We start from the raw sequence: 24,677 nt of genomic DNA, 5'->3' as shown, positions 1-24,677 counted from the left end.
AATTCAACTTGTCCCTCGGCCGAAGCGGGGTGTGATTCATCGGACGCTTCTTCTCCTGCTGCTGGTTAATTTGCTTGCATCTGCATTCACCCATTGCGCCGGTTTTGTCGAGAAAGTACAACTGTCGTCTTTGAGCGGGACTGAAACACAAGAAAAATCCCGGGTCCTCGAAAGTCAAATTCCTTTTTCGAATTTCACAAAGCCAGCAGCAACACGATAGTAACAAGAAACGATACAACAATGACCGAAGAATACACCGTCAAGATCGGCACCCGCCGCTCGGCCCTCGCGCTGGCCCAGACCGACCTCGTCATCGCCGCGCTCTCAAAGTCGGCCGGTCCGTCGGTCAAGTTTGAGGTTCACTCCATGGCTACCATGGGGGACAGGGACAAGACTACCCCTTTGCCGTCGCTGGGGAAGGGGTTGTGGACTAGTGAATTGGAGGCGAAGCTGGTGAACAAGGAGGTGGATGTTATTGTGCACTCGCTCAAGGACATGCCGACGAGCCTGCCGGACGGGTGTGTTCTCGGGGCGGTTACGCAGAGGGAGGATGCGAGGGATGTGGTTGTTTTTCCGAGGCGTCAGGGGGGGAAATATAAGGCGCTGAAGGACCTGCCTGAGGGGTCGGTGGTGGGGACTAGCAGTGTGAGGAGGGCGGCGCAGCTCAAGAGGAGCTATAAGGGGTTAATTTTTAAGGATGTGAGGGGGAACATTGATACTAGGTTGGCAAAGTGTGATGATGAGAATGGGGGGTATAATGCTATTATTTTGGCGGCGGCGGGGTTGTTGAGGTTGGGGTATGATGAAAGGATTGGGCAGTATCTGGAAAGCTCGACGGAGGGAGGGGGGTTGTTGCATGCTGTGGGCCAGGGGGCGTTGGGGTTGGAGATTAGGGAGGGGGATGAGAAGATTGCCGAGTTGATCAAAGCTGCGGTGGATGAGGATACTATGATGGCGGCTTTTGCGGAGAGAAGTGTGATGAGGACGTTGGAGGGCGGGTGCTCGGTGCCGATTGGGGTTGAGACGAAGTGGGTGGAGGATGAGGGGGAGAAGAAGCTGAGGTTGAAGGTTGCGGTTGTCAGCCTGGATGGCAAAAAGGCTGTGGATGGGGAGAGGACAGAGAAGATTGCGAATTTGGAGGAGGCCGAGGCTCTTGGGAAGAGCTTGGCTGAGAAGCTGGCCAGGGAGGGTGCTCAGGAGATTCTTGATGCTATCAACAAGCTTCGTGAATCGGCGCCGGGTGCGCTCAAGGTCAGCGATGCTTAGGTGCTCGTCGTGATGGGTTGTGTTTTTGGGCGGATCAAAAAATAGAATAGCGACAGGGCTTGCTCATGCTTCACAATGATAAATCTGACGGTGTTTCCACTCCAACTGTCGGATCATGCTTGGTTTCTATAATCAGCCGTTGAGTGCTCTCTGCCTGGCCCTCGACGGGTATCTGAAATGGCACAATGTTTGCGCCATTGCAATGGTGACTCTTCTCTGTCGTGAATCCTCTTGTCATCAAAGTCGAGATGCGCACCCATGAAAATCAAAACACCCTTTTGCCCTGGTATTTCCCATGTCCCGTATGGTACAGATCCTTTCTTTGGGCCCCTTGTGTATCTATCAGGTTGAACTGTCCGGAATTTGAAAAAAAACCAATTTACCGTACACCCCTGAGAGGGCTCCTCGCTGCCAGGCCTCCCGCCCCTCTCAGCGTGTCTCTCTCCCCTTCTTCAGCTCATGTCTCTGCTTAGTGGTCCTCGTTGGCAGTAAACTCGTTGTACTGCTCAGAGTCCATGAGGGTCTCAAAATCCTGGAGGCCCTGCTCGTCAACCTGGACCTTGGCGATCCAGCCGCCGCCGTGGGAGTCATCCTCAGGGACCTGGTTGAGGTTGCCAGGCTTCTCCTCGAGCACGAGGTTGATCTGGGTAATCTTGCAGCTCACGGGGGCGTTGATGTCGGCGGCACTCTTGACCGACTCGACGGCACCGATAGCGTCGCCCTTGTTGACGGTCCTGCCCTCCTCTGGGAGCTCGACGTAGACGAGGTCACCGAGGGCCTTGGCGGCGTACTCGCTGATGCCGATGACGCCGGTCTTCTTGTCGGCGGCGAGGTCAATCCATTCGTGCTCCTTTGTGTATTTCCTGATCTCGTCTAGAGGGGGTCTGGTGGTTAGCAAGGCCCGTCGCAAACTCAGGGCCGAGGTTTTGGAGGGGTTCTCTCACTGGATGCGGTCGCGGAAAATGGGCGGGCAGCAACGGTGCGGGAAGCAGAGCTCCTCACGGCAGCGAAGGCTGATGGGCGGGCAGCCCTTAGGCACCGGGCAATGGAGGCCATTTTGAGTTGTACAGCTGGAATGAAGCGAAGGGTGAGTGAGGTTGTCGAGAACCCAGAGATAAATCGAATGACGCTACCTACCGATAAAGAGACGGAACGGAGTACCACTGCGATTGTCGGAAGCCAGTCCCGGTGATTGGACCGGTGGTTGCCGGCCAGCTGCCGGGCGGCCAGTCAAACGCAGCAGCAGGGAACCGAGCTACCGAGATTGTCTTACATAATAAGCGCGGAGTTCTGTCTACTGTGCCTGCTGATGGTGGAATTGGAATCACCAGATGAGGTCATCTTCAACACGCGACTTGATGCTTCTTGGTTTTTTGAATTGAATGTGACAAGGTCAAGGTCAGGTAAATTGGAGTGAAAGGTTTCAGTCTTGAAGTATGTTTTGGTTGAAGGTCATGCCATTCAGGGAGTAGGCCTCTGTTCAGGTGCGCTTATGCCGGCGCTTATTTTAGAGCAAATGGCGGTTGAGGTCAAGAGATGATGGAATCGGAGCCTCATTTATACCTTTCTAGACCTGCCTACCTCATGCCAAAGTTAAGGTAGCTGTGTTGAAAGGCACTTGGCAGGCAGATATGCAGCAAGAAGGCGTGTGGCTGGATCCTCCATCCAATGCTCTGGGCCGATGAGGGGAACCAAACAAACTGAACCATGACCCCGCGTTTAAGGAGGCGGCCTGGAGATTTGATAACAAAGCAAGGCAAAGCGTTCCAATGGTTGCTGCTCTATGGGAGTGGTTTTGTTGATTGTTTACATTGGGGACATCTCCCCTGAAAAGGCAATCATGATCATCACTACATAGGACTCTCTAAGAGAGAAAGAAAAGAAAGAAAGCGTCAACTCGCGTCGCGTGTCGAGCAGCGCGTCCTGGTCCTGGCCAGAAGCAGTGACGTGTGCTGGGCTCAATTAATTGAAAACGCTAGCTGAGTGGACAGTCGAGTCGGGGATCGGGAGTCGGAACAGGGCCGTGGTGGGTAACCGTCAGTTCGCGCGCTTGGCCTTTTGCACCACAGTGGGTGAGTGGCTTCGATTTGGTTCCCCTTTGAACCTCCCCTTGCTCTGTCCTGCAGCAGTCAAGGCAGTTAAGGTACCGGCTACTGCACTCACTCCCACATTTCCCCACGATCCAGCAACCTCCATTTACATCAGTGGGCATCTATCTGTTCCTCCTCCTCCAGGTTGACTTTCTGCCTGTCGTCTGCTTCCTTGGCCAGGCACGCCGGCAGCCTGGGTTCCACGATACCTAGCCTGACGATCCGATCCGGCTCCGCACTGCAGCACCGCACCGTCTGCCCGCCCACACGTACTTGCGACCTGCATCCTGCCCTGGTTGCTTCGCTGCGAACGCCCATCTTCCCACTCTTCCACCACCGACTGTGACTGCTGTTTGAGAGTTGAGACGAACACGGTCCCTGGCTTCTTTGGTTTTGGTTCTATAGCATCCTCGACCAAGCTAGTCTACCCAGTTTACCTCTACCACGCTTCCCTCAGCTCTCTGTTTTTTGCGTCTCCATGAACTCGTCGCTGGCCTAGCATTGGACTACCAACTGCCGACCAGCGACCGCCACATTTTGTCTTCATCAACGACATCCGCCCCGATCGACTGCTATACTCTAGGGCTTGTCCGTCTAGTCTAAGCGCTCGACCGACTACCGACCGCCACAACGCGACTAATCATGAATCCCCCTACCGCCTTCTACCAGGAACCCTCCAACCAGCCCGAGGGATCCCCAGCTCAATTCCCCATCGCCGACCCCAACACCATGGAGCAAGATCATGCTGCCGCTCACCCTTACTCAGACTCTGCTCTGACTCCCACCCCTACCTACAACCAAGCCCCAGTCGAGCTGCAGGATGACTCTATGGCCGGAATGGAGGACACAGTTCAGCCTACAAACGACTATGGCGCCTCAGATCTCAATGGCTTCCACGATCGACACCATGCTCAGTCATCCTCTGGCGAACAACATGGTCTCGGAATTGCCAACTCGCCCCATGTGAATGACAACACCGATCCCGACTCGACCGCTCGGTACGGAAACCAGCCATTGCAGCAACCTTCCCTTTCTCGACCCCCATCCGGCCTCTCGGGACAAGCGCCAACTGCCAGCAGCAGCAATGCACAAGGGGTGGCCGGTGATGTGCAGAATAATGGCCGCAACCACGTGGTCATCAAGGTTGGCATGGTTGGCGATGCCCAGATTGGCAAGACAAGTCTCATGGTCAAATACGTCGAGGGGTCCTGGGACGAGGACTACATCCAGACTCTGGGTGTCAACTTTATGGAAAAGACAATCAGCATCCGAAACACCGAGATTACCTTCAGCATCTGGGATTTGGGTGGTCAGCGCGAATTTGTCAACATGCTGCCACTGGTGTGCAATGATGCCGTGGCCATCCTGTTCATGTTTGATTTGACTCGCAAGAGCACGTTGAACAGCATCAAGGAGTGGTATCGCCAGGGACGCGGCTTCAACAAGACAGCCATCCCTGTTCTCGTGGGCACAAAGTACGACCACTTCGTGAACTTGTCACGCGAGGAGCAGGAGGAGATATCGACTCAGGTATGACCTGCTTCTGGTAAATTACATATCGTTGCTCCCGACTGACCAACGTGTGCTAGGCCCGTCGTTTTGCAAAGGCCATGCGTGCTGCATTGATCTTTAGCAGCACAAGTCACAGTATCAACGTTCAAAAGGTATACCCGTCCCTTGTGCTCTTTGGCCTTTTTGAGTTGTATCATGTCTGACCTTCTTCGTTTGCAGATCTTCAAGATTGTGCTCTCCAAAGCTTTTGATCTGAAGTGCACCATTCCTGAAATCAGCAATGTCGGGGAGCCATTGCTGCTCTACCAGTCCGTCTAAACACATGAACAGGCATGTATTGTACACTATCTGCTCCTTTGAGTGCTCTCCAGGCGATCATCAGCAGAAACAAAGCTGAAAACGCCAAATGACCAACGCCACGATGCAAGACCAGCCATCATTGAAGAAGAAGAAACAATACCCTTTTTTATATCGACTCGAATCGGCATTTTCACATTTCACATCACACACATTTATCACATAGGTCTGGCTTTTTCGACCAGACCTTTTCAGCGGCGTCATTGTCAGCAATCCGAGCCTTGGTCAAAGGCCTTTTATTTTTTTTATTTTTTTTTAGAGAAATGCATTTCTGGGGGTAGGCTTTTATTTTTCGGTTTGATTCCCTGTGGTTTTGGTCAGAGAAGAGCCGAGAGTGTGGAACACGTGTTGGAAAAGGGGAGCAAATTGATGGGGTTTTCATTTGTGCCAATGAGGGCCAGTCAGGGGAGGAAGTATGGACCGGGAGATGCATTTTTTGAGGTTACAATGTTCGGTAGACTTCGGGTAAGGTAAAGAATGGACTGGGGGCTGGGGGAGCGCAAATCATCGGGAAAGGAGCAATTGGGGCTTTTTTACTTACTATTTATACTATTACTATTACTTATTGTATTGTATTGTCATTTGTTTGGTCCTTCGTGGTGGTATAGCACTCTTCAGCCTTGGCAAAGAGATACTCTGGCTTCCATCCGATATTGTATCAGACAGAGCAAAACATAAAACATGGTCATAATCCAATCACAAAAGTGTTCATCGGTTATTCAAGGTTCCAACAGACAAAGTGCCAAACAACAACATATCGAGACGGCTTGCCTTCACCGAGTGCCGATGAGCCATCACATATCACTCCATCTAGCTCAGCCCAAGGGGGATACAGCTCACAAAACCGGAGCTACAGGTGAGACGGATTGGACTCGAGGGCCTGCCTGTCCAACTTGTCTGCACGTCTGTGACAGGTTACCTGACTCGGTCCCCTCATTGGTACTTGTCCAGCTCAGATGCTATCCCCTGTGTGTATTGTTACCAAGTTACACCACTCGAGTCCTTGTCTTACTTATTCTCCGTTATCATTGTTCTTCTCAGGTGAGTGATTGGATAAGGCCGACTCAGGTACCCTTTGCGAGAAGAATTTGTCGGATTCAATCTCGAGGCTGATGTTTGTACACTCAGGGGGGACTTTGTAGACTCTCACCGGGGCTCCCGAGGGGGATGTTGCTATCACGCTATCACAGTGGCTGAGAGGGGGGTTGCTTGCGTAGGGGGGAGCACGCCAAGCGTATACTGCGACAGGATACTACGTAATAACACTTTACATCTCTCGCAATGCGGAGGATTCGAGTAGATGTGCTGGGGGAAAAGGGGGGGGGTTGATGGTGGCGAAGTGTTGGGTTAAGGTCAACTTGCAAATATGCTTGCCGGTGTTGGACTGTTGAGGGGAGACACGCCTGCACGATGATACAAGATCGAAGAGGCCATCGACCTTTTTCAAGATCGATTACGGGTGACAAGTTGATCAAGAGTTACGAACCCAGTATAAACACCTCAAATCACGCGAGGACTTGTCGATTTTTCATTTTCGGTTCTTAGGGTTACTGCCTGTTCATGAACCACCCCCACTGTCTCTTTCATCTTTACCATCATCACCCCATTCAACAAGGCCAACCACCATGACCAAGATGTTGTCACTCGTCTTACTGCTGTTCGCTTCTTTGTCTGGGGCACAGGATAACACTCCTCTTCCTTTGCCCTCGCCGACTTCGACGACGTCTGTTACGGTGCCGTGGTCAAGCATCCCCGTGCCTCCGGCGGCGACAGGAACGGTGTGGTCTTCTACTTCGGCACCTACATCTGCTCCTGCGGTCTCCGGCGGCAGCGGTGCCGCCACTGGTCAGGGGGCGGTTTGTGGGAAGGGGTTTACGTATTGTGGGTATATCTTGAGGGATCATCAAGGTAGGTCTCTTTCCTTCTCTCAAAACTTAGGCCAGCCCAGTCAGGGAAAACAAAGACGCATGATTTCCCCCTCGACTTCTTTAAACATTCTCACTCCTCCATCCACCCCGCCCACTTTCCACCCTCTGTCCCTGCTCCCTCACTAACACCCCATCTCCCAGGCTTCGCCGAAGCAGACATAGTAAAATCCTACTGCTCCGCCTCCAAAGAAAACTGCCTCGACGGCAAGACCAAAACCGACCCCATCCAAGCCCTCTACGTCTGCGTCCCCCCCGACAACTCCACCACCACCTTGTCCCTCACCTCCAACATCTCCCCAAACTCCAACCCCTACGCTAACTCCGACGACGGCTCCTCCTCCCATTCTTCCTTTCTCAGATCACTCTTTTCCGGTTTTGGTAGCAACAACAACAAGCTCCACCCCCGCGGCTTCAACAACAAAAAGAGACAAGCCCCCGTCGCCGGCGCAGGCGGCGGCAGCTCCTGCAGCCTGACCGACACCCCGGGCAACAAGATCGAGCTGCTCTGCAGTTGCGGAGGGACTTGTCTGAATCCCGACAAGGATCATATCGGGAGGTGTGATGCTCCGTGTAACTGATTGACCTGCAAAAAAAAGGACTGGATAGCAGAAAAAAAGTGAGAGACAGGTTGGACTAACTAGAGACGTTCGTTAACTTACTTTTCGGTGGAGGAGGAGTTATTTCCTTTGTCAATGGGTTGGGATTTGTATCGCAAGGAAAGTGTAGGATAAAAGTTTTGTAATATGAATTCACGACGTTCATTTTTCCCTCTTGACTAACTCCCTGTTCAAAACGCAGTGATCTGCTATAAAATATACGCTGTATCCTCACATTATCCTGTATAAAATCCATCCCTCCCCCTTCCATTCTCCGTCTAATCCCGATCTGATAAATTCTCTTGTCCTATACCCATCATCCCGTTCCTACAAAACTACAGGCGTGATATCTCACATCCCCCCCAACTCCCATCGCCATGCCCGCTAATCATACATAGCAGATAAAAACCAAATAAAAAAACCAAAAGTAAACTGGATATCCCCCCCCCCCCCACACACACACACTCACTGTTCCATTTCCCCCTCCTCAATCAACCTCCCCAAAATCAAACTCTGAATCACCAACTCATCATCCAACGTCCTAATCCTCTTCAACGGCGGCTCACCACCATCCCCCGTCACCACATCCGGCGCCGCCATCGACCCCCTCTTCCTCTTCCTCTTCTGCCCCGTCGAACAAGGAGCAGAAAACAGCGCCTGCTCGACCGACTTCCCATCAACATAAACCCAGTCAAACACCTGCCCCGCCTCCTCCGCAGCCTTCACCGCCACCCTGGCCTCGTCAACAGTATACACCCTCGTCAGCGAAACCCCCAGCACCTGCGCCAGAAACACATACGGCATCTTCTTCGACTGGACCGACTTCTTCACCACGGCCAGCATCCTGCTCCCCTGCAGCAGCTTCGGGCGCTGAGCAACCACATCCGTCAACCTAGCCGTCGCGGCGTCATAAGGAGCCAAACTCCTCGACCTGATGGCATTATCCAAAAAAGCCGACTGTCCAGCGCACAAGAGAAAAGGCGACCAGTCCACCAGCTCCCCCCTGTCTAGACACATCGTCACCCAACGCGGAGCAATACACGGCAGTCCCAACGCCAAAGCCTGCATGTACTTCACCTTGCGAGAGTGCCCATCAGCAATCAACGCCGTAAATCCGGTGGCATACCCAGCAGGAGTGAGTTGGATCTCAGCCGACGTCTGGCCCTTCCCAGGACTAGCGACCGGGGTCGACGTGAGTGATCTCCCGGGTGAAACCTCAAAGAGCTCATCGAATCCATTTGGAAGCACCCTGCCCCCAGCTTGCGCAATACGCTTCTGAAGGTTGGTTGAATCGTCCATGCGCTTCTTGTACTGATCATTGGTTTCACCTGGCTTCTTCGATTGAAAAGAAATGGCAAAAGCCATATTGCTGAACAATCCCGAAGTAGGCTGGACGAAGGGCGATTGGATGCTCGCGCAGGCAGCTCGAAAAGTAGACCGAGATGCCGAAGCAATATTGAGACGGGAGACGCCCAAGCTATCCTCAAAAGCCGGCGTTGTCGGCAGGGGCAGAGCGAGCTCGTCTGTTGAACCTGAGCCCCTCCTACTCTGCAACCTTACAGATTGCCTCAGACTCTCTCTTGAGCCTTTCGGCTTTGCAACTCTGTCACGGGCTTGTCTCCGGTTCAGTCTCGTAGAAACCGCTGAGAAGTTGCCAGCCATTGAAGCCTCGAGAGGCGAGCGCTCAGACACAGATGCTCTCGTAGAGTCTGTGTAGATGCTGGGGGTTGAGGCGATGGAGGTGAGGTCTGAGCTTGAAGGGTGACGAGGCTCAGGAATTGCCCTTCTGGATCTTGTATTGGGCGCCGGGGGGGTCGAGTGAGGCAAGGCCGGCTCCAGTTCTGGGGCAGCCGGCTGATGGGTTGGCTCCTCTACCACACCGGCTTCCATTCTAACTCGTGTAGGACTCGTTTCCGGAATTATGGATGTAGCTGGAGCTAGACCTGGGGGCTCAACAGGATGGCCTGAACGAGCTGACCGCCTTGAACGCACTGCTGGAAGTTCGGGCTCTGCTACTGGCGTCAAGTCTACCACTGGCTCTGCCATATCCCCGTTGTCAGACTGGGTTGCATCGTCGTCAACAATAGCGGGCTGTTTCGGTCCAGATGGCAAGTTCTTAGCTTGGGAGTCCTTGATGGTCTCTTCATCCGGTGAAGAATCTTGAGCCTCGGTGCCGTGGCACTGGGCAAGATATGCCTCCGCCTTTGTCGTTTGTTTCTCACTGCTCGTCAATGGCACTTCGACTTCTGCCATCTTCGTCTTCGCTGAACGCGGTACACTGATGGCGGTTAGTGACTTGAGCGCAGCATTCTTTTTGCTCTGTGCCCTTCGACTTCGAAGCAGCTCCTGGTCATCATCGTCCTTTTCGAATAGAGGAGGGTCTGACCGCACTTCCGAGGAGCCACGTCTTTCTTGGGACTTGTGAATAGGCTCATAAGCGGCCATTGGCTCCGGGGCTGCTCTTCGCCTTGGGAGCAACTCAGATTGCGGCGCTTCAGTAGCAGCTTTGTTTCCATTCGAGGCGCTAGGAATGGGACTGCTGGGTCGATTTTCCAGGTTGGATGACTTTCTCCCTGGAAGAATCTGTGGGCTTGATGGCGGGTTCGGGACAGAAGACGACCGAAGACCCCGATCCTTAAGTGGGGATGACAGAGCTGGGCCGGTAAGTGATCCTGGGTGAGGGAACTCTGCCGGCGATGGTCGTGAGGAAGTTGGGCTGGCCACTTTGACGGCCGATGAAAACTGGGTCGACTGAAACATTTGGGACGGGGGAAGTAACTGAGAGAGTCCTTGTCGAAACGGGTTATGTGGAGCAGCCGGTGTCTCTGGCGGGCGAGGCGACGATAAGATGGGCTGGTGAGATGCATGTTTGGGAAGACGACTTGTACCATAGTCAACGAAGCCCGAGTCGTGTGGTAGATTGGAACCATGATAGGGCGTTTCCTGGGGAATTTTATCAAGATCAAACTGCACCGTCCCTGCATTCTCTTCCTCCACAATCGCTTGTTCTCGAGTCCGAGTGCTCATGCTGGGAGATGGCGAACGACAGTACTGGTCATAGCTTCGACCATTGTTGGACTGTGTCGACTTTTGCGAGTCCATCTTGTCTCGGCGCGCAACGTTGATCTGGTTTGGGGTAGGGATGTCTGTTAACTGAGTGTCTGGGCCATCGCTGCCAGGAGCCTGGCGGGTTTGTGACCCCTGCGATGGTGCCCTTTCCACGCCGGAACGATGTTGACGACGAGATTGTGAGTTGTTGTTGCCTGCACGCGTCGTCCCCCGCGTCTGTGAAGCTGGTCAGTGCAATCCACGAACGGACAAACAGGGGCGTTGAACGTTTGCTTTGCGGGGAAATTCAACGGCCTTGGAACCGTGCGAAAAATACTCACGTTGAAGGATGGTGGCTTTTTGAAGCGGCCAACGTCTAAGTGCATGTGTATCCGTCAGTCCTCAGGATTCGTCACAAAAAATTACAAAAAAAAAAAAAAAAAAAAAGAGCAAAGCACTGACGCACCTTTCTGAACACCAGGCTTGCTTGGAGGCGGCGTGGTGCTGAGGTCTGGTGTTGAAGGTGAGCTGCTTGCCTACACAGTGTCTCGATGTTAGCCAATCCTGAGATGCTGGAAGCCTAGAGAAGGTGAGGGGTCCCCTATTCAGCGCCACCAAGAACTTACAATGCCAACACCGTAGCCTTGCACCAAGCGGTTAAAAACCTCCAGAGTGTCCTGAGACTCATTTTCCCCTTCCAGCGCCTTTTTCTCGGCTCCTCGCAGTGTCTTGGATGGCATGTCGCTGGCCACACCTAAACCCAGCCAATACCCGGCGGCGAACTGGCGGATAGTAAGAGAAAGGCTTTCTGGAAATCCGCAGGTTCTGGATCCTAGTGAATTGATTAAAAAGAACCAGAAATTAATTCGCCCATGATTTCTCTCAATGGCAAAAGAAATCGTAAGCTGCTCGTCGCCGCAACGTTGCCATGGCTTTGATAAGAAAACAACGGTTGCATCCCTTTGCCCAAGCCGTACCGTTCTAAGAAGCGCAAGCGCGTCGAGGACGCGGGATCACGTGAGTACAATCAGAGATTCTTTGTCAAGTGGTCCGTGCATCATTGCCTCCAAGAATTCCAGATCCCAAAATCCGGGGCGTCCCACTTTCCAATGCAGGGGAAATTGAGATTTGCAGTCAGTTGGCAGCGCCTGGAAACCGAGTTTGCGGCCTTGTTCGAGAAGGCTTGTGATTTCTATGTGGTATACGATGCAACGGTTTCCAAGCCATTGCTGGTGAGGTTTTCATCCCAGCTTATATCAAATAATTGCTGGGTATAAAATCCCCGTTTAATATCCGGGCCATAGGTGATACCTCGGGCGCCTCATTCATGCGTTTCTGCTTCTCGAATCATTCGAATGTTTTGTTTATCTCGTTAAGGTCATTGGGATCTCATGCTCCTTTCCCCGTGATGTGTGTAGTGCTGGGTAGGGTGTGAGGTTGTCTGGTTGCCGCGGAATGGCTTGCATTCGATTCCCTGAATTCCCACTCACACCACCTCGTCCATCTTAGCCAACAAGTCCCTCGTCTTCGCCATCGGTCCATCCAGTCATCGTCCAGATCCTCGCGTGCGGTTGTGGCACTGGAAGAGACTGCGGAGCAACACGGCATGCAGGTAATCGAAATGAATTTTGAGAATCCTTAAAATAATCGAAGCCCCTCTCCGACCTCCTGGAATCTCCCTGCGACTTGCTGCGACTTGCAACACCTCCACTGGCCAACGGTCAACCTTACCTTGTTATTCCCTGTCGGCCCCACGAGCCAGACCACAGTCTCCAGTGCTTAGGTGAGCGATCAAGTCCGACGGGGGAGAGGATTCGATCGCAGCCGCCAGGCTACCCCAACAGTTTGTGCCACCACGGCTGCTATCCGTCCGGCGGGTATATCTCGTCCATATCTTGTCCGAGTTCAACACAGAGAGACCGCAACACCACACATACCCGCCCCCGTGTTCCAACCGAACGTTCGAATACATTAGTCTTGAGAGCTTCAGAACAAACGATCTGGAGCGGGGCCCTGTCAGTTACAGCTGCTAGGACCGGGCTGTGCAGTCGCACCGACGAACCCATACAACCCCCGGACGAGACCCCCCAGCATTGGTTGGCGGTCAAGGTCTGCTCACCAATAAGAAAAAAGGGTCGCATGAATCGGGCGAGATGAGGTTTCCACACACTGTCGTCCCCTTCTGAAAGCGCTGCTCTCTTCTTTTTTTTCCATGACCTCCATCCCCATCCTCCGAACTTGCTTCGTTTCGGCTTGCGCCTACACTCTTTTATACCAACGCGACAGCCGCCTGCTGAACGCTCACAAGGCCGTCGTCGTCGCCAGAAGAACGACTCGCTACACCGCTCCCCGCCACCGCCTTCTTCGACGCCGCAGAGCTGCTTGGTCGGCCTTTGATCCTGAATTCCCCTCCTTGCGCAAGCCGTCACAACAACACTCGTTTATCGCCCCCGACCCGCTTATCATTGAAAACAAACAACCACCACCACCACCACCACCACCAGCACAGAAGACCGAACCACCCCGCCCAAGAACACCCGTCACGCCAAAGAACCAACAGCACCCTTACTACATGGATCAGATGATTTCACCTAGAAGAAGCCTGGACGATACAATGGCAGGACAAGGAACACCAAACAATCTACGGCGGCACGTCGCTAATCGAGGAATTGGAAGCCGAGGAAGCAGTCAAGACGACATACGACCTCGAACAATCCCCGATGATCTTCTCAGCTCGCCCAGTTCCCCCTTTGGTGGGTTCAGCGGGGGTCGCTCCTCACGATCCACCTCCTCAGCCTCCAGAACCACCAACAGATTATCCCTGACCCTACCCATCGCACCACCAAGTGCCTTCCCCTCCCGACCCGTCCCAGCATCCACCACCGCAGCGACCTTTCCCCCAACACCATTAGACACCCCCTCCTCCATCATGTCCCCGGTGGAGGGAATCGACTTCATCACCGCGATAGCAGCGCAGGAGAGGCGAGTAATGGAGCTGAGGGAAGAGCTGGACCGTGCCGAGGCCGAGCTGGCGAGGTTAAAAGACGAGTTTACCCTACACGAGGGATACAAGAAAAGACCAACTAACAGGCGAAACCACGAAGCGTTGCGATCGTTAAACTCGCCGGCGGATTGTCACGACGAGGTTGCCATCCGGAGGAGCATTGAGCTGGACAGGAGGAAGACGTTGCTGGGGCAGCAGCACCAACAACAGCAACCTACACCGGAAAAGAGCCGGCGACGGGTATTCACTGGTGGTCACGCGAGGAAACTCTCGCTGCTATCACCGACAAAACCGGGCGAGGGCTTCTCCATACATGAAGACGGGCCGAACCATCTGAAACTGGACTACGATCCACATGGTGTTCATAACTATGCTCCTGTTACTCCGAGCTACCTCGCCAAACGCGCCTCCTGGGCACCGAGGACTACACCCCAGCCTACAAGCGTTAAGCAGATTGCCCAGGACCTCAAATCAGGTATCTGGACCTTCATGGAAGACATCCGCCAAGCGACGGTGGGCGACGAACCCATCACCGGACAGGGCGTCTACCTCCGCGACAACACGGGCAACATGCGCCAGACGAAAGTGGAGAGGATGCTCCTTTTTGACAGCAGCGACCAGCAAGACACCATCCGGCCCGCACACAATCCTCGACCAAAGGTTTCGTCGGCATTTGATGATTTGGCGACAATGAACCCTATCCCTACTACTGCCCAGGAAGAGGAGTTTAAACCACCACCACTCCCCCTCAGGAGATCAAAAACGGAAGCGACAAAACCAACAAAGAGGTTCTCGTGGACGCCGCTGACGGCCGACTCGGTGGATGATAATGACTGGTCGAATTGGAATAGCAGCCCGCCGACGGGTGGTGGTGTGTCGAGTCCGCGGTGGAGCGGGACGACGGTGAATGGGGATATTATGCCTAGTGATCCGACCTCGCCGAAGAGGGGAGGGGAGGAGGAAGAGGAAGAGGAAGAGACGCCATTGTATGAGTCCCATTTTTTTCGTTTTTTTGTTTGATGTGATACCCGGGTTTTCTATTTATTCAACAACGGTCTTTCCTTTTTCTTTTCCTTTGTTTGAAGAGATACCCAGCCCAGCCAGCGGGCAAAATATACACCTTAATGTCTTTTTCTTTTTTCTTTTCTCGTTTAAAAGAAGAGGTTCTGATGATATCTTGTGTGCAGGAAGAACAAAAGCTCGAAATCGAGACTGAACAGCGGCGGCAACAACAAGAGGAACGGCTCATCCCCCAACGGCACCGGGAAATTGGAGGAGTTGCTCCCGCCTGTACTCAACAAGCTCACCCCGTCCAATATCAAGAAGATGGGGAGTGAGTTTATGAAGGAATGGGAACGGAGTTTGAGCCCGCCCGAGCAGCAGCGGTAGCAGGGGAGAAAGGAGAAGGGGATTTAAAGGGTTCATCCCTCTTCTATTGGCTGCCTTCTCGTTTCGGGGGATGAGTTGACTTGTGGAGCTATTTGAGAAAGAAGATGAGGGATCAGAAGAGTTGGAAGAGGGGGATACCCCAGTGTCTGTTTTGGAGTTGAATGGTTTGTTGGAAATCGTGTTGGAAGAGAGAACGTGTTGGAATACTTTCAAACAGAGAGATGTGGGGGAAAAAAAAGGTAGCGAGAGGGCTGGGATATTATGCGTTTTCGCTTCTTTGGCGGCGCATTGATCGAGATATATTTGGGTCATGGTTTGATTCTAGTTCGGATGGTTATTAGCTGGCTGGCTGGTTTGGCTTCTCAAAGTTTGTTGGAAATATTTGGTTGGCAAAGGCTTATATGGATGGTTGGTATGGGGTTCTATCTGGATGGCTATGGATAGGCAGGCAGGCGGGTTGTTATCTGGTTTGAGAAGGAGAGAGAGGGTGAGAAAGAGTCACTTGCTGCTGTTGATGTTTTTGTTGCTTGTTTATAACGATAACGACCCATCCCAACTGGATATGATGTATGGTATATAATGACGGTTGAAATACAGAAAAGTCTCGAACTATTCTGCTTCATCAATAATCTTCACATGTTATGCCGAGGTGCCATGTGACTTTCTCATGACAACATCATGATCCGAATTACCGAAGCATCAAGTGTTTGCAGAACCAATCAATACACTATCTACCCCATTGAACCCCCAAGAATGTGTATGTCAGAAAGAGGGACAGAGGAACAGAGACTGACAGAACAGAGAAATCTATGAAAGCCAGGGTAATAATCCACCACCCATCCCCTTTCCCCCACCCTTCAACAATCATCACATGTCAAACGCAATTGTAGTGCCTACAAACAGCAACAACCTGTCACGATGACCGCGCTTTGCAAAAAGAACCCAGAATGAGTTCGCTTAGAATATGCCAACAACCGTGACGCCCCTTGCTGTCAACAATACATCATTTTTTACTCGTCAATCACGGAAGCAAACTTGTCAAGCATGGCTTGTTGTATCGCCTCGTACTATTTCATTGTCAGTTCATGATTCTCTCTCCCAGGGGATGATAGTAAAGGGACTAACCTTCTTGCAAATCTTCTCCTGTCCCTCATCTGGAATCTCAAACTTGAGTCTGCGCAGCTCGCCCTGGAGGTCCTGGGTGGCATCGCGCACCTTGGCCCAGCTCTGGCCAGAGGCGATCGCCTTTTGCGCCTCATCGTGGAATCCCATCATGAGCTTCATCATCCACTCCGTCTTCCAGATGGGGCAGAACTGGTCATACTTGGAGTAACCGTTCTGCTGGAGGAAATCCTCCTTGATGAGGGTAGCCATATCCAAGGTGATCTTGTCAGGGTCAGACAGCGCAGACTTGCCGACCAGCTGGACGACCTGGTCGAGCTCTTCACTGTCGGAAAGAAGCTGCTTGATACGGTCGCGCAGGCGAGGAAAGTCGGGGTACTCCTTCTCGTACCACTTGTCGAGCGTCATGGTGTACTTGCTATAACTGAGCGAGGTGTTGATCGAAGGGAAATGCTTGCGCTGCGCAAGCTTCTTGTCCAAACCCCAGAAGACCTGCACGATACCGAGCGTGGCAGATGTAACAGGATCGGAGAAATCACCACCGGGTGGTGACACAGCACCGACAATGCTGACACTGCCATCGCGGTCGGGGCTGCCCAGCGCCTGGACCTTTCCGGCACGTTCGTAGAACGAGGCCAACTTGGCAGAGAGGTAGGCGGGGAAACCTTGATCAGCGGGCATCTCACCGAGACGGCCGGAAATTTCTCTCAGAGCCTCAGCCCAGCGGGAAGACGAGTCAGCCATCATGGCAACGTCCATGCCTTGATCTCTGAAGTACTCGGCCACTGTGATGCCGGTGTAGATGGACGCTTCACGGGCAGCGACGGGCATGTTGGACGTGTTGGCAATAAGAGTTGTGCGCTTCATGATAGGCTCCATGCGGCCATCGACTTCAATCTTGAGCGATGGGAAATCCTTCAAGACTTCGGCCATCTCGTTACCACGCTCACCACAGCCGACGTACACAATGACATCGCTGTTGGAGAACTTGGAGACGGACTGGGAAATGACAGTCTTGCCACAGCCGAAAGCACCGGGAATGGCGACGGTACCACCCTGGACCGAAGGGAAGAGAGCGTCGAGCACACGCTGACCGACCAGGAAGGGCTGATTGGCAGAGTGCTTCTCCGTGGTTGGGCGCGGCACACGTACTGGCCAGGTCTGCATCATGGGGTACTCAGTCTTCTTGCCGTCGAACTCGACCTCGAGGATCTTCTCTTCAACTGTGTAGCTGCCCTTCTCGGCGATCCTCGTGATGGTACCGCGAGCCCTGGGAGGCAAGAGAATCTTGTGGACGGTAATGAACGAGTTTTCGTAAACGGTACCCCATACGTCACCACCGGCGATGTGGTCGCCGACCTTCTTGGTTGGGGTAAACTCCCACTTCTTCTCGCGGTCGAGGGCAGGAGCGGCAATGCCTCTGGGAATATAAATGCTCTGGGAGACCTGCGAGATCTTTTCAAGTGGGCGCTGGATACCATCGTAGATATTGTTCAAGAGACCGGGGCCGAGTTCGACGGAGAGGGGCTTGCCGGTTCGGAGCACGGGGTCGCCAACCATGACACCGGCTGTGAGACACTCGAGGTTAGCTTCGGCAAGCTTGCGCCGGGCAGGGTGGAGAGCCGCATCGTACCTGTTTCCTCGTACACCTGGATGGTCGCTTGGTCGCCATTGATACGAATGACTTCACCAACGAGCTGATCGTGACCAACTTTGACCTGTTTCCATAGCTTAGCCAGAGCGTCTTTTATGCCATCGCACCGAACCAGAACCATACCAACTCATACATAGCAACACCAATCATGTCCTCGGCGACAACGACGGGGCTGGGGGCTGCATGTTAGCCATCGAGGATCTTTCGGTATGTGTTATCGGGGTATGTATCGGTTCGAACTAACCCAGACACCGAGTAGATTTTGCCTGTACGTCCATCAGTTAGCAACTAGAGATACACCACCAATGTGGTGGTTGGGATGAGGGGTTGGCGCATACCGCTGTGCACTCCATCCTGGCCATCTGCTTTGGACTGCAAGGCACCATCATGTCAGTGACCATAGCCCATTGTAACAAAAAGGGGGGTGCATCGGATTCGTGGTGGTAATGGTGAAGGTGCGCCGGCGTGGTGGTTAGGCAGATGTCCAAAGACGCACGCCATGGACAGCTTGCTTGCATTGTTTCGAGAGAGTTGGAGGCGGGGGGGGGCTAGCTTACGGGGGCCATGCTGGGCTTCGGGGGAGGAGCAACAATTGCTGTAGGTGCGGGGAGGGGAGATGACGGAGGGGATTCAGAAGTAATGACGAGCGTAGGTATATTCGAAATAGAGGCCGACGATGGCGGGACGGATGCGGGCGTGTTGATGCGTGGTGTTTCTGGCGAGCTAGGAAGTGGGAGGTTCGCAGCTTGGTCGAGAATCAGCAGCGCCGCTGCAGTTGCAGTTGGAGCTCCCGGTCGGAGGAGCTCCTCTTGGCGGGACCCGGGGCCTGAGGGAGCGTCGTTGCCAGCCGGCGGTGGAGGCGATGACGCTTGCTGCTGTGTGCTAGCAGCTCTAACCAACAAGTCAACCAGCGACGGCCGCGCCTTCAACCGCGGGCGCAGTCCCAGTCCCAGTCCCGCCTGCATCCAAGACACTCAGAGACCTTCCGCTCGCAGTCGATGATGTCCAGTGTCGCGGGATGTCGGTAGAGTAGTTTCAAGAATGACAGACAACTTCCAGCGCCTTTACAATGTAGTTAGTGTAAGAGGAAAGTGACCCAGACACCATCTTAATTTCCACGCTGTCATTAATAACAATAACTAAACCGCGTAATTACCAGCTGGGCAGGCTCACCGAGGCGGAAGGAACCAACACTTCCATGTTTGATCTGAAACTACGATCCCTCTTGCCAGCTGAGCGGCCCAGCAACTCTGTTCTGTTAAATATGCCGTAGATACTCCGTCTGTATTTCAAAAAGATTGGAGAGACGTCAACTTCAACAACTGCCTGTAGCATCTCCCACTGTTTTGTTTACATGCGAATACTCGACATCTCCAAAAACAAGTTCGATGCGCTGCATTTACTTCGCTACCAAATCAATACCGAGGCACCACGCGCTTCTGCCCGTCTATAACTCTCTTAGAACACCAAACACCACCCTCCCATTCTTCCAAAATCCCAATTCCCTTAATCAGCAAACTCCATAAACCCAATGCGAATCCCAAGCCTAGATACCCCCCCACAATCTCCCTCACCAGACTCCTTAAATCTTACAATTATGTACATGTATGCCACGATATCAAAGCAAAAGGGATTTTTGCGGTAGCAAGCATCATTTCCCATTGCTTGCCTGCTCCCCTTCCTGTTTCGTCTTCTTCTCCAACGTTGACTTTTTATCATATCCGTGCACCGCCTTATCACAAGTAAGCCCAATCAATAAGCTCCAGAAAAGGGAAAGGAGGAGAAAAACAAATCAAGTACCCAAGTCATGATGAAACGGGCATAAAGTGAGAGTTGAAATCGCTTGTCAAATGCTTGGTGAATAAGCCTCAGAAGTGAGAGGGCAAACCTGCTCAGAAGCCTGCCTGCCCGCTTTCGCCTGCCCCGAAATAAGCCCTATCCGCGCGCCCTGAGTATATGGACTCCAGTTTTTCCTCCTTGGACAAAGAATAGCCGTGCGCCTGCCATAAGTGTGGCCAAACCCAGACCCATGGTGAATTTTTTTTTTTTTTTTGAAAAAGAAAGATGCCTGAGAAAAGGGCAAGGGTGAAAAGACATTAAAGGCATTAGTTGAGGAAGCCCTTGCAAGCCGCTGTTCCGCATAGGCAGGGAATGCGGTCCGTAGCTCCTATCTCACGCTCAAATTTGTAGTCGTATGTTAGCTCCTCGTCTGGAGCACACGGTTAGCCAATGATCACATCATGGAAAACTAGTCGCTTATTAGATGTAAACTTACTCTGAGCAATGTCCCGGAGGGCATAAATGACAATCCTTTTGCTACCCTCCACCTTGATGATCTTGGCCGTGCAGTTGGGCATGCAGCTGTGGTTGATGAACCGCGCGATGCCGCCCTTCTTGGTCGCGTCGATGACCGTGTTGTCATCAATTCGGAAGAGATAACTGCTACCTATGCCGCTCTTGAGATATCTCGCCTCTCGGAGCTCTGCAATCACCTGCCGGACTTCTTCGCCCACATATTCGATGATCATGTCGTCCTTGGGAATGTTCTCCATAGTGTACAGTCCCCAGTTGTGGATGGCCGACCGAGCAAACTTGACGGGCTTCTTCCGTTTTTTGAGCTGGTTGAACCTGAAGGCGTCCGAATCCTGGCCGAGACCCCTTATCTGGTCATGCAGACCAGCCACAAAACGACGGTTGTTCGCCCGATTGGCACGCGAGGTGCCTCTAGCAACCTGGCTCTCCGCCGCCAACTTTGCGGCTTCTGCGGCAGCCAGGACCGAGTCCTTGCCCGCCTTCCCGTTTTGCGCCTGCCTCTCCTCCCGGGCCTTCTGGACCTTGATGTGGTGAGGCAGGTACTTGGACTTCTCCGAGTTGAGAATCTTTTTGACACCTTCGGTCCTGGCACAGCCGGTTGTATTGGGGACATAGTAGCCGCCAATGCTGCATGGAGTATCCTTTGAAGCATCGGGTGAGTTTAGCTCACGAACACGGTCCCGCATCCACGCCCAGACCTGAGGTTGTTCCAGATATCCACTCCCCTGCCTCTGTTTCAATCTTTCCAGATTCGGCAGATCAGCGTGGGAAAGTGCAGGCAGAACCGAAGCCCGAAGCGAAGTTTCGTTAAGAATGAAGTTCGAAGGAAGCTCAAATGCGCGAACCTTCTCAGACGGATACATCTTCTCATCAAGGTCCAGTTTCCGAGGTTTCTCTCCTTTCTCAACATCTGGCTCCTCGTCAAGAGCAGCTTCCTTGATGCCCGGTTCAGGCTCAGCATCGGGTGTGGGCTCGACCTCATCCGCAGCCAGAGAGGCCTCCTTCTCAAAGATCTCTTCCTGCTGACGCTTGAGGGCTTCACGTTCCTCGAAAATCTGTTTCTTGGACTTCTTTTTGGTTTTCGTGGCCTTCTTTTTGGATTTGCCCCCCTGAGGAACAGGTGTCGGCATCCGCGAACTATCAGTGTCCCTCTCCTCCAAGGGTTCGGCATCGGGGAGCACAATATCCTCCGGCGAAAGCTCTCTCGAGGGGTAACCTGGGTCGACGCGGTTGATGGTAACTCCGAAAAGCTCCTCGTCCGTTTTCTTCTGCCGCTTGATAGCCGTCTCCATCTGCAAGTCCAGCTTTCTTTTTCGGGGAAGAGCCGGCCCGTCGGTCAACGCAAAGCTGGCTTCCGTCATCGAATCTTCCTCAGCCGGGCCCCATGACGCATAGTCTTCCTTGGTAGCCTCGTCATCCGTGGACGAGCGGCTACGAGGTCGAGATTCAGGTTCATCGGTATTCCGAACATTCAAATACCTGTGATCCACCTCGTCATCCGAGTCATCATCGCTATCGCTTTGCAGGCGGTCATGAAGAGATCGAAACGTCGAGCGTTGGGTGGGAGGTCGGTGGCGCGCAAAGGGGTCGTTGAAGGCATGCTTGCGGGCGTTGAGAGCAGCATTTTTCGCTTTGCGAATTCGGGGAAGCGCAGACACGTCCAGTCGACCAGTTCGCCTCTCGATTGGATCCGCTCTGGAATTCGGTGTGCCAACCGGTGATTTGGTATCGGAGTCGTCAAAAGTGATCGAGAGCTTGGAGGAATGCGGGTCTTCAATGTTGTGCTTCCGTCGGCTGGCCACCTGGTTGGCAGGATCAAGAAAGTTCAACAAGGCCGGCGCCGCAATCTTGGTTCGAATGTGCCTGATGAGCTGCTCCTTCATCTGTTGAATTACCACATTGGTAGCTTCGATTACAGGATCGAAGTTCTTGGCTCTTTGATCCTTCTCTTCCTTTAGCAGTGACTCCTCTTCACGCTTTCGTCGGTCTTGTTCCTCCCGTTTCTGTCGATCCTCATCACGTCGGCCTCGGTCGTGGTCACGGTGTGATCGATGGTCGTCTACTCGCCTGCGCTCAGGACTTCGACTGTGTCTTCGAGGCTCTCGAGATGTCCTTGAGCCCCTGCCCTCCGACCCGTAGGTGTTGAGTTCCATGACCATAAGGTAATTGAAGAAAGGTGTCCGATTGCATGCCCTGTAGCAACGTTCAACATCGTGGCGACCCCGGTCGCTGTTGTGAAAAATCACGTAATAGCCACTCTTATCGGCACGAATAGTCTCGATGGCGTACACTTTAAGGCGCTTCCTCATGTGCATAACCGTTGACGGCTGGACTGGAACGTACTCGTGGGCGACGAAGATGTAGGGCGCTTCCCGGATCGTGTCCTTGACGCTCTCAGTCTCGATCACGTACACGGGCCTGGTTGATGGCGGTCCTGGCACTGGCACTGGTCCCGCTCCCGCTCCCCGACCGGCAATAGCAGGCGGAGGTGGTGGTGCTCTGTGGGCAGCTGGACCTCGCGGCGCAGTAGGAGGAGGTCCTGGGACACAAGCCCGTGGACCTGTAGGAATAGGTCTCGCCGTCGATGGGACACTGTTGTGCCTTTCTAAGTCTTTTCGGATGGCCTGAACGAGCATTTCGGAGCTCTTCTTTCCGTCAGGGTCGAATTCGACTCGAACAAGGCGCCCTGCAATCTGCTTGTTATTCATGGCACGGACCGCATTTCTTGCTGCGTCGGCGGCACTAATGACTTGAGGCCGCGACCTATTCGGCTTCGTATCTTTGTACCTAAAGGTTGCAAAACCAAGGTAACTACCATTGTCGGGATGTAGCTTGTTGCTGCTCTCAGCAATGTCTCCAAAAGCAGCAAAACAGGTGGTAACCGTTGAGAAAGGGGTGATAGGATTGAACCCTGTAACCACAATTTGTGTCGGAGGGCCGGGCCCGCAAGACGTTTTGGGGTCGTATTTGTACTGCTTGAGACTGTAGGGGGTCTGGCGCAGGCGCGCCTTCGCATGGTGGAAGTCGACATTGATGTAACCGAGGCGGCCACCCTTTGCAAGGCGGGGATCTTGGGGGGGAGCGTCATCTTGACCGTCCTGTGCGCGGTATTAGCCAGTCAATATCACACAGCAAGACGACGCCCCCCCCCCGCACCCCCCACCTCTCTCCAGTATATATGAGTATCGGGCGTACATACCAATCCAAACTCCTTATATTTCGGTTTTGTTTTCATTCTTTCACCGCTCGGCAGCTTCTTATCCATGAGAGGATCATATGTGCACACGACGGTTTGAATCGGGCGTGAGGGGTCTCGGGCATAGGTGCGTTCGGGAACGCTGGGCAGAACACTCGACGTGCCATTCTGGAGCGGTTCGTTCTGTATTGGGACATGACCGTGATACCCGTTGGTGTTTCGCACGGTCGTCGACGGCTGCTGGGCAGCTGATGAGAGATGGGATGAGGGGGAGTCGTTGGAAGCTGGAGGGGTGAGCTGGCTGCTCGAAAATCTCGTGCCAGCCATAGCGCTCGGGGGGATGTGCCCGTCCTGCTGAGGTGGACAGGATTCCGCGGGGCCTAGCGAGGTGAGGTGGCCGTTGGTGGTATCATCTGGCAAAGGCGACGAATCGAGGGTGTTTCCCTTGGGACCTTCGCGATCTTCCCGATCCCTTGTCCGGTCCCTGGCAACGACCCGGGGGGCAGCAGGAAAGAACTGAGCGTAACTCGCGCCAGGAGCTCGAGTCATTGCGAGAGAGAATACCTGTTATCGCTCCCTCCGTCCTCCAACCATCATATCTCGAAGCGACGGCGCGGAAGGATACCATTCATGGATGAGGGTGGACTTGGAGGAGGTGCGATATGGCCGGAAATGACGCGCACGGGGGCCCTCAACGCGACAGAAGTTTTGCCGACAAAGGGAGGGAGGATCTCGGAGACCGCGCCGCAAAAAAAAGGATGGGCGGTGTTGGATGCTTGGCGAAGACGAGTAAATGAACTCTGGCGCCGGCAGAGATGGATGTCGACAATCCGCTGTTGTTGGCGACCGAGAAGACGCTGTGGTGATTGAGCTCAACGGCACGATTCTTTGTCAAAGGCAGAAGTGAAGTTCAGACATTGCAATGTTCAGGAGGATGAAGTCGCGAGCCATTGTCTCGCTAAACCTAAAACGGTTGGCATTCAGCGCCAATGCCCGTGCCTGGATGGCCCAAGCGTAAGTAGCTGGTGGAAGGGGTGGCCGTGGTGGCGCAGCTGTCCTGCCCTGATTTCCAGCTGTGGCGGCCTGGCGAGGAGCACGTGACAGCTCTGGAAGATTGGTGAAAAGGGGTTGATGGGGCATCCATTGAGAGTCCACAAAAGGGGTCATCAGGGTCATTGACCAGGCTGCCTCCAGGTCACGAC

The 24,677-nt window shown here is 53.4% G+C and overlaps 8 protein-coding genes across 8 annotated transcripts; 4 read left to right on the top strand and 4 right to left on the bottom strand.

Annotated features, from left to right (window-relative positions):
• Nucleotides 1-240: 240 nt before the first annotated feature.
• Nucleotides 241-1,266, top strand: HEM3_1 (porphobilinogen deaminase; the record flags this gene model as incomplete). The annotated part of the gene is made up of 1 exon (XM_062876351.1): nt 241-1,266. The coding sequence occupies one exon, from the start codon at nt 241-243 to the stop codon at nt 1,264-1,266; it is 1,026 nt and encodes a 341-aa protein (XP_062734940.1).
• A 102-nt stretch (nt 1,267-1,368) lies between these two features.
• GCV3 (glycine cleavage system H-protein subunit) lies at nt 1,369-2,777 on the bottom strand. The gene is made up of 2 exons (XM_062876350.1): nt 2,211-2,777; nt 1,369-2,139 (listed from the first exon to the last, which is right to left on the bottom strand). Exons 1-2 carry the CDS (start codon nt 2,320-2,322, stop codon nt 1,736-1,738), a joined length of 516 nt encoding a protein of 171 aa, XP_062734939.1. The 5' UTR covers nt 2,323-2,777; the 3' UTR covers nt 1,369-1,735.
• Nucleotides 2,778-3,406: 629 nt separating this feature from the next.
• TEM1 (Ras GTPase tem1) lies at nt 3,407-5,186 on the top strand (the record flags this gene model as incomplete). Its single annotated transcript, XM_062876349.1, has 3 exons — nt 3,407-4,886; nt 4,946-5,020; nt 5,088-5,186. Exons 1-3 carry the CDS (start codon nt 3,999-4,001, stop codon nt 5,184-5,186), a joined length of 1,062 nt encoding a protein of 353 aa, XP_062734938.1. The 5' UTR covers nt 3,407-3,998.
• A 1,664-nt stretch (nt 5,187-6,850) lies between these two features.
• On the top strand, nt 6,851-7,969 carry QC761_206180 (uncharacterized protein; the record flags this gene model as incomplete). Its single annotated transcript, XM_062876348.1, has 2 exons — nt 6,851-7,133; nt 7,295-7,969. The coding sequence occupies 2 exons, from the start codon at nt 6,851-6,853 to the stop codon at nt 7,729-7,731; spliced, it is 720 nt and encodes a 239-aa protein (XP_062734937.1). The 3' UTR covers nt 7,732-7,969.
• On the bottom strand, nt 7,780-11,801 carry RAD9 (radiation sensitive protein rad9). Its single transcript, XM_062876347.1, has 4 exons — nt 11,424-11,801; nt 11,264-11,333; nt 11,139-11,173; nt 7,780-11,034 (listed from the first exon to the last, which is right to left on the bottom strand). The coding sequence occupies exons 1-4, from the start codon at nt 11,535-11,537 to the stop codon at nt 8,215-8,217; spliced, it is 3,039 nt and encodes a 1,012-aa protein (XP_062734936.1). The 5' UTR covers nt 11,538-11,801; the 3' UTR covers nt 7,780-8,214.
• A 222-nt stretch (nt 11,802-12,023) lies between these two features.
• QC761_206160 (uncharacterized protein) lies at nt 12,024-15,808 on the top strand. Its single transcript, XM_062876346.1, has 2 exons — nt 12,024-14,787; nt 14,989-15,808. The coding sequence occupies exons 1-2, from the start codon at nt 13,010-13,012 to the stop codon at nt 15,188-15,190; spliced, it is 1,980 nt and encodes a 659-aa protein (XP_062734935.1). The 5' UTR covers nt 12,024-13,009; the 3' UTR covers nt 15,191-15,808.
• Nucleotides 15,809-16,058: 250 nt separating this feature from the next.
• On the bottom strand, nt 16,059-19,155 carry VMA1 (H(+)-transporting V1 sector ATPase subunit A). The gene is made up of 8 exons (XM_062876345.1): nt 19,140-19,155; nt 18,524-19,073; nt 18,305-18,338; nt 18,211-18,232; nt 18,090-18,138; nt 17,946-18,030; nt 16,316-17,880; nt 16,059-16,257 (listed from the first exon to the last, which is right to left on the bottom strand). Exons 2-8 carry the CDS (start codon nt 18,929-18,931, stop codon nt 16,201-16,203), a joined length of 2,220 nt encoding a protein of 739 aa, XP_062734934.1. The 5' UTR covers nt 18,932-19,073; nt 19,140-19,155; the 3' UTR covers nt 16,059-16,200.
• A 421-nt stretch (nt 19,156-19,576) lies between these two features.
• SET1 (histone methyltransferase set1) lies at nt 19,577-24,583 on the bottom strand. Its single transcript, XM_062876344.1, has 3 exons — nt 23,479-24,583; nt 20,242-23,377; nt 19,577-20,175 (listed from the first exon to the last, which is right to left on the bottom strand). The coding sequence occupies exons 1-3, from the start codon at nt 24,022-24,024 to the stop codon at nt 20,072-20,074; spliced, it is 3,786 nt and encodes a 1,261-aa protein (XP_062734933.1). The 5' UTR covers nt 24,025-24,583; the 3' UTR covers nt 19,577-20,071.
• Between the last annotated feature and the right edge of the window lie 94 nt (nt 24,584-24,677).

The sequence above is a fragment of the Podospora bellae-mahoneyi genome, chromosome 2 (genome assembly GCF_035222275.1).
Source record: "Podospora bellae-mahoneyi strain CBS 112042 chromosome 2, whole genome shotgun sequence".
Taxonomy (NCBI): Eukaryota; Fungi; Ascomycota; class Sordariomycetes; order Sordariales; family Podosporaceae; genus Podospora; species Podospora bellae-mahoneyi.
Note: the sequence above shows the minus strand (reverse complement) of the source record. Positions and strands in the feature narration are given on the sequence as shown.

What these genes read in the sequence shown, in the direction of transcription:
- QC761_206160 (XM_062876346.1), top strand. Translation starts at nt 13,010, where the DNA reads ATGACCTCCATCCCCATCCTCCGAACTTGCTTCGTTTCGGCTTGCGCC. An exon ending in GAAGAGGAAGAGACGCCATT is followed by an intron (nt 14,788 to 14,988) that starts GTATGAGTCCCA and finishes TCTTGTGTGCAG; the next exon opens with GAAGAACAAAAGCTCGAAAT.
- VMA1 (XM_062876345.1), bottom strand. Translation starts at nt 18,931, where the DNA reads ATGCAGGCGGGACTGGGACTGGGACTGCGCCCGCGGTTGAAGGCGCGG. An exon ending in CCAGGTGTACGAGGAAACAG is followed by an intron (nt 17,881 to 17,945) that starts GTACGATGCGGC and finishes AGTGTCTCACAG; the next exon opens with CCGGTGTCATGGTTGGCGAC. An exon ending in AGGAGAAGATTTGCAAGAAG is followed by an intron (nt 16,258 to 16,315) that starts GTTAGTCCCTTT and finishes ACAATGAAATAG; the next exon opens with TACGAGGCGATACAACAAGC.
- RAD9 (XM_062876347.1), bottom strand. Translation starts at nt 11,537, where the DNA reads ATGCCATCCAAGACACTGCGAGGAGCCGAGAAAAAGGCGCTGGAAGGG. An exon ending in CAAGCCTGGTGTTCAGAAAG is followed by an intron (nt 11,174 to 11,263) that starts GTGCGTCAGTGC and finishes ACATGCACTTAG; the next exon opens with ACGTTGGCCGCTTCAAAAAG. An exon ending in AAAAGCCACCATCCTTCAAC is followed by an intron (nt 11,035 to 11,138) that starts GTGAGTATTTTT and finishes CCAGCTTCACAG; the next exon opens with ACGCGGGGGACGACGCGTGC.
- SET1 (XM_062876344.1), bottom strand. Translation starts at nt 24,024, where the DNA reads ATGACTCGAGCTCCTGGCGCGAGTTACGCTCAGTTCTTTCCTGCTGCC. An exon ending in AATATAAGGAGTTTGGATTG is followed by an intron (nt 23,378 to 23,478) that starts GTATGTACGCCC and finishes TACCGCGCACAG; the next exon opens with GACGGTCAAGATGACGCTCC. An exon ending in CCTCCGGGACATTGCTCAGA is followed by an intron (nt 20,176 to 20,241) that starts GTAAGTTTACAT and finishes CGTGTGCTCCAG; the next exon opens with ACGAGGAGCTAACATACGAC.
- GCV3 (XM_062876350.1), bottom strand. Translation starts at nt 2,322, where the DNA reads ATGGCCTCCATTGCCCGGTGCCTAAGGGCTGCCCGCCCATCAGCCTTC. An exon ending in ATTTTCCGCGACCGCATCCA is followed by an intron (nt 2,140 to 2,210) that starts GTGAGAGAACCC and finishes GACCCCCTCTAG; the next exon opens with ACGAGATCAGGAAATACACA.